This window comes from Atta cephalotes (assembly GCF_000143395.1).
Source record: "Atta cephalotes unplaced genomic scaffold scaffold00002, whole genome shotgun sequence".
Lineage (NCBI taxonomy): Eukaryota > Metazoa > Arthropoda > Insecta > Hymenoptera > Formicidae > Atta > Atta cephalotes.
Genome location: NW_012130066.1, coordinates 1,825,651 through 1,832,507, shown reverse-complemented (window position 1 = coordinate 1,832,507; position 6,857 = coordinate 1,825,651). Strand labels below are relative to the sequence as shown.

General features: G+C 30.6%; 1 protein-coding gene across 1 annotated transcript; it reads right to left on the bottom strand.

The window, feature by feature from the left end:
- Positions 1-4,145: 4,145 nt before the first annotated feature.
- Positions 4,146-5,962, bottom strand: LOC105622762. The gene is made up of 5 exons (XM_012204177.1): positions 5,954-5,962; positions 5,689-5,878; positions 5,413-5,598; positions 4,438-4,561; positions 4,146-4,215 (listed from the first exon to the last, which is right to left on the bottom strand). The coding sequence occupies exons 1-5, from the start codon at positions 5,960-5,962 to the stop codon at positions 4,146-4,148; spliced, it is 579 nt and encodes a 192-aa protein (XP_012059567.1).
- Between the last annotated feature and the right edge of the window lie 895 nt (positions 5,963-6,857).

Sequence of the window (6,857 nt, the reverse complement as noted above, 5' to 3'; positions counted from 1 at the left end):
TATATATATATATATATATATATATATATATATATATTACATACATATATATATAAAAGCACAACAGAAAAGTTATCACATATATAAGAGCTATGTGATTCAGTCAGACAGAGTCGTTGTTTAGAAGAAACTTGAAGACCAAATCACGATTCGAATCCTGCAATATGTGGAGTGCTCTGATTTTTTCTTGTTGTCTTGCATTATGAAATTTCGTAAGGCAATTTGATTTTTTTTGTATTTATCAAGAGGCTAAATTGAGATAATAACAATGGACCGAGTCTATGTTTAATGGTTACGTATTTTTCAAAATATAACCTATTAAAAACAGCCCAGCCTCTGTATTTTGTAATACGTTATGACAATAATGATATCGTTATATTGTCGTTGAGCGGATTTCGTACACGGTAAAAAAAACTGCGCAATGAAATGTAATGATATTGTTATTATCATAAATTACAGAATACACAGAGGTCAGTCCGTTGTTAATGTCTGTTTTGGACTCTTCGCTATTTCCAATATAATAAAATTTAAATATTTTTTTTACTTACTTGGTAATTTTTTATGATTACTGTTACTTCTATCTTGTCGTATATTTTATATATATTGATCATATACATTATTATCTTATATTTTAATATATGTATATACATATATAAATTATTCTATACACGCAACCGTTTATTTCCGTTTATATAATTTATAATTACAAACATATTAATTTATATTAATGCAATGAATTAATAAATTAATTTGTCTTATTGATAAAAAAGATGATTTTTCCGTTTCTTTCGTCATTGTTCAATGTAATTAATCGCAGTGAGGGACCGGGAATCTTAATGTCAAATGTGCACACTTGGCTGCCTCGACGATCTGTATCCCCATTACCGTAGCACAATTTCAACAGGATAATCTCATAGAATATAAAGATGGTAAAAGAAGATCTCGCCTTCGAGACTCTCGTATAATCTTCAGCAGATGTTCCGTAATATCGAAATTGCTGTTGCATTATACGGGCGCTCTCTCGCCCACCCTTAAATCTTCAATCAATAGATTCCAAAATTCGCGTAACTTCAACTTTTCTAATCTCTTTCGAAACCTACCTGATACGGAGAATCCTAAGACTTTCGACGACTCTCAAGGCTGACGGGATTATCGAAAAAGAGCCTGACTATTAATATGTCGCCGATATTTAATACGATATCGATTATGGATTCAAAGTTCTCCCGTGCGTCACTTGTGACCTGTATGATAATAACGGTAACGGATAAAGAAAGAGAGAGCAGGAGAAGCGAAAATATGCGAGAAAAAAGAGAGAGAAATTCCGGAGAGCCCTGAAGAATTTGTGTGTCCTTGGCCGATATATCGTATTTACAAATACGCATCGCGATTACAAAATCTTCTGTCATCCGCACGAAAAATCGCACCGATGACAGTTGTCGGATCCCGATAGCTCTTGAATTCACGAATACGTTGAGAGACTATCTGTTTGGACGGTAGTGGCGGCAGCGATGGCGGCGGACGATACTCGACATGGATGGCGACTGCGATGGGTGAAAGTCAAACTAATTACAACAAGTACACGCCGGCTGTGTTGCAAGATCCCAACGCTTGCTAAAAACGACGCGATTCACGTCGGACGAGTGAAGACCGGGCCGTTAAACCGGAACACAAACCGGAGCGCGCGGCTTTCTTGGGTATCTTCCTTTGTCTATCTTACGATCTTGCGAATAAGATTAATTTCCTTTTTACGCTGACTGCCGTCGTTACATACGTAATTTGCGTATATACATATTATACACCCGCGGTATATGAATACTATCTCTTGAGACACACGAAGCAGATTATTTAAGTATAGAATTGAGACATTAATGTGAGCCAAATTGGTACTCTTGTCCATCGGCAATCTGAGCGTATCACGAATATCACGTATTATCTGAGCGTATCACGAATATCACGTATTATCTGATCGTAAAACGAGTCACCTATTCGGCAATGCCCGATTTAACGGACGCAATTCATCGCATAAATTTCACCATGCGAGTGTAACATCGTTAAAACTTGCGAAAGCAATCAGAAAAACGACGTGCCAAGATTAAGTCGCTAAGTGACTTAAATGTGAAAGAAGCTCAACGATATATTGTTCCACTTCAAATATATTTATTTATTTAATTTAAAAGGATTAAGCAAAAGCTATCGAAACACTTTAAATATTTGCATTTCTTTTTATATTTACATTTGTGAATACTTAAAATTTTTAAATGTTTTATGTAATTGTAATATAGGAAAAAAAAGTTAGAAGAAAATTTTGGAAAAACTTTAGGGAAAATAAATGATACAACAATAAAAGAATATAAAGGCAATGAGAGCGTCAAAATATAGCGCGGAAATTGATGTTCAATTATAACAAGAATTTCAATTAATTCACATAATATATTGTACTACTATGTCGATACAAAAATTTCCTGTACTACGTTTTTGCTTCAAAAGGATGAGCATATCTCTACTATCATATTGAGAATTGCCAAAATTGTTTCTTCGCTTTTAAGCCAAATGACTAGTCTTCATCTCCATAGATCACAATCACTTATTCCAAGCGTAACACGTCAATTTAATAAAAAAATACAGACAATTTTTTAAAGTTATTGTTATAAAAAAATACAATAAAAGATTATTAAATTATTAAATATCCAGATGGAAGTCAGATACTTAAACCATCAAAATTCATATTCTAAGAGCCACAAATCAATACATGACTGATATTACGTAATATGTGCATAATTATTGACAACTTACTGAAGATGGTTTGAAGCAAACCGAATACAGCGAACGTTTAGGAAATTTTTGTATCGACATGGTATAAATACAATATTCTTTCTATTTTTTCTTTATTATATTTTTATTTTGAAGGCCCTCTATATTCTTTTAAAATTTTAAAAATAAATAAGATATGTTTACAGAATACATATTTCAGATCGATATCGATTTTGTATCTCACTGAATTTTTATAAAATTTTTCAACCAGAATAATTTCTTTAACAATCGAACTGAACTTGTATGTATTGATTGATTTTTGTATATAAAATTTCATCAATAATTGCTCGAAAAGTATTTTATTTTATATAAAAAATATAAATAGTTTTATAAAATGAAAGTTCGGTTTCAATCATTAACAATAAATGCTTATTTAATTAATCGACTTTTTTGTTCTTCCGCGAAATGAAAGTACAAAGAAATCATCTACATTTGCAAATATGGCATATAATTATCAGTCAAGCATTAAATTAATTTTTAATAATATTATATCCTATATTTATCGTATCGTTAATAAATTACAACCTTTGAGTATTCAGAATAAATTTTCATTTTATTGTGTTGTTTTACAGTAAATATTATTTATTTTAAACATTTTTTCTTATCTCGAGATATTGTGAAAGTCGATAGTCCTATAAATTGATGGATCGCCATTATCAACTTTATCATTATTAAGATTATACATTTCTGGCAAGCGGTGATTAGCTACAGTTTATACATAATTATTGGGCGACATAGCAATTGTAGATATTTTAGAATTATAAAAAGACTTGGGATTATATATACTGAATAATAGAATTTTAAATTTGCTGCATTGTATAAATTTCCGATATGACTAGTAATCGAAAGTACTATGAAATATTTGTAGTAATTAGCGAGTATGTTATTTTATGTATCTCTGACATGTTGTTACTTTTTGCACTTTGATAATTAAATATTTTTCACAATTTCGATAATAATTATCGACGGCATTTAGAGAGATTGTGGAATGATTTGGCCAACCGGTCCCTTTCAGCAATCGGACGAGAGATCTCACTGGATCCTTTCAGAATTATGGATTGAAATGGATTTAAATTTTTAAAAATACGCATTTGAGAAAAAAATAAATTCTTTTTAATCTAAACATATTTTTATTCATTTATATTAATTGTATGAAGCACATTTCTGTGCCTTTTAATTTAAAAATAATATCAACTTTTTTTATGCATCGTAAAAACTGCTCAATTCAAAATTCTGAATAGAAAATGTAGTTTTTCAATTTAACCCAATTAAATTCATTTGAATAAAAATTCAATTGAATAAAATAAGTTTTTTTTTAATTCAGTTGGATTCAATTATATTCTTAAAAGACACATAAAAATTTTAATCCATTTATATCCATTCTGGATTACTGAGATGATGTAATTTCATAGTTTAAATCGATACCGCGAACTTCGTCTGCGTTTATCTTCTGATCTGTGTAAGAGTTCAAAATTCTTTTGAAATGATATTCTCACTTTGATGCGATATTCTGTCTCTCCATGGCGAAAAATCTTTTTTTCACCTTTCGGTTCGCTCTCTTCTGCCAGCAATCAAGATTAAAGTAAATCATCCAGTGGAAGTTGGGAGTTCTTAATGGCAGTTTGCCTATTAGATTCTGTATGATATGTTATCACTGGATGGCCAAATAAATGAAAGACAAAATAGGATTCTATATGATTTCTTTTGATTCCTGGATTTCCAATTTTCGGGAACATTGTGTTTACTTCCTCTGCGTAAGAAATAGAGATTCTTGTAAAATAATATTTTGTTAATAAGTGAAAAATCAACCGATAAAACATCAATGAATGGAAAACGCCATATTAATTCAAAGCAAATCTTCATGTTAATAATATTTTTTGTAAATTTATACAATTTCCAATTTAAGCAAACTGTGCGTCGACAATCTTAAAACACAATCTTAAACTGAAAATGGAGTGATAATGGATGGTAATAACATAAACTAAATTGATAAGCAATTAAATATTAGTGCTTCAAGACCGACGCACAGTTTATTTGAACTGAAAATTGTATAAATATTTACACATTGTATAAATGTTTACAAAAAATATTAATACACACAAAGATTCATTTGACCGAATATGACATTCTTCACTTACTTATATTTCTTTATTTTAATGTGACATTATACTGTTCTATACACAGAAAATACGCAAGTAATAATTACTTTACACAAGTAATAATTACTTATTTCAAAAGTTTATATATCTATCATAAGTTCATCACAAACATTAAATTTATTCAAAATATATTCTGAATCCTAGTAAGTTTAATACTTTAATCAAGTTTATTAAATTAAAATTAATTTAATTTATTTATATTATGAAAAATTCGTTTCTTCAATTTTATAATATTCTCCAAAAAAAAAAAAGTCTTGTTTTAAATACATAATAATGAGTATTTTTAAAATTTTATAAAAAATAAACATATTTCAAGATTAAATAAAAAAATATTCTTTGTTAAAGATAATCGTTATTTAAAAGAAAGGAAATAAATTTAGTAATCACTTTTCTTAGCAATAGAATGATATTTTTCTGCGTGTACGACAAAGCTCTCTCTCACCTGTCAGACTGTCTTTTGGGAGCAATGGAAACTGAGAGGTCTTATCAGATGTTTCTTTGGAGCTATCATTATCGTCTACAGTGATCTTCTTAAATGAATGATCTCGCCTTGTATTTTCCCATTCAATGGGTAGTTTCGAAAGTCCCTCTTTCTCCGCAAACACATTGCTTGATATGCTAACATGACCTGTGTAACAATTCGAAATTCTTATAAAATAATCCCTTTTTTATTTTGGCACAATGTCTTTTCTATGCAAAAGAAAAATCTGTTTCTTACCTAGCGGATTATCTTTAGTTCCTAGAGGGAAAAAAACTTCTTTTACTTGATCAGACTGGAAGGATTCATTGGAATTTTGGTCAATGATACCAGTATCAGCGCTCGTCGTTTCTAACGTAGTCGATCCATCTTTATGTATGACATAGCTTTGTACGACGATACAGTACAACAGCAGTAATTGCAATTTGCTCTAAGAAAATATAATAATACAGTTTTATCAGTTTTTTGTAAGACCGCTTTTATTTTTGTAAGGCTGGTTTAATACCATGAACATTTTAAGTTTACCCCTTTGCGACTTGTAATATTTTCAAATATTTGTAAATTAGTTATTATGATATCCAGAGATAAAAAGAGTTGACCGTCTGTGTACAAAAATAATTTTGCTACCCAAGAAGACAATAACTTTTATATGATTTAGAAAAATTGATTTCTTTTAAATTTTTTTTCATTTACGACGAACTTCGATTGCAGAGTTGACTAAGTTTTACCCTCTATAACAAAGCTATCTGTCCAATTATTTTATCATTACCGGTAAAATCGTATGAATGAATCTTCTCCCGAAATTGAATGAAGCGTGAAAGGTCACTGCTCGTTTCTAATTCTTTTTTTTATATTAAAAGGAGATACATCTTATGATTTGTCTTGATTTGCATAACCGCGGAATTAAAATTGTTTTCAGTTCAGATTAATAAAAGAAAAGGGATTCTATTCACGATATAGGCAGATAGATGCCGCGTTTATTTCGATTACAATTGCACGATTATGTTACGCGAGTACGCGAGCGAATTTGCAAGGTGTAGCAAACGGCAGCTAACCACTTCCGTGTCTAGATTTCGCTCTATTCAGCTCGTAAACGTCGTAAGTTCTCGGAACTATAACAAAGTATGTACGATTACAAGCATGTACGATGCAAGCACTACCAGGAGCAATTATGACTCGTTAGGTCCTCCGATCTGGCGGAATTTAATGATGTGATTAGCATAGAAGTGCGTACTCGAGGAGAAAATAACGCTGACGATGTTCACGCTGTTACATCTACATGTTCTACGTTTCTATTCTATCACGATTCTACGATGGTTTCTATTATAATGCGTTTGATCGGAATTAACTTTCATGATTCCCCAACAGCAGTTTATTGAGGTTTATTTACAAGTGGAAAAATATCTGAT

Bases quoted from the DNA above. Each gene is read 5' to 3' on its own strand.
- LOC105622762 (XM_012204177.1), bottom strand. The intron at 5,599-5,688 runs GTAAGAAACAGA...ATTGTTACACAG, and splicing joins AACTAAAGATAATCCGCTAG to GTCATGTTAGCATATCAAGC. The intron at 4,562-5,412 runs GTGAGAGAGAGC...TTTCTTACGCAG, and splicing joins CCCAAAAGACAGTCTGACAG to AGGAAGTAAACACAATGTTC.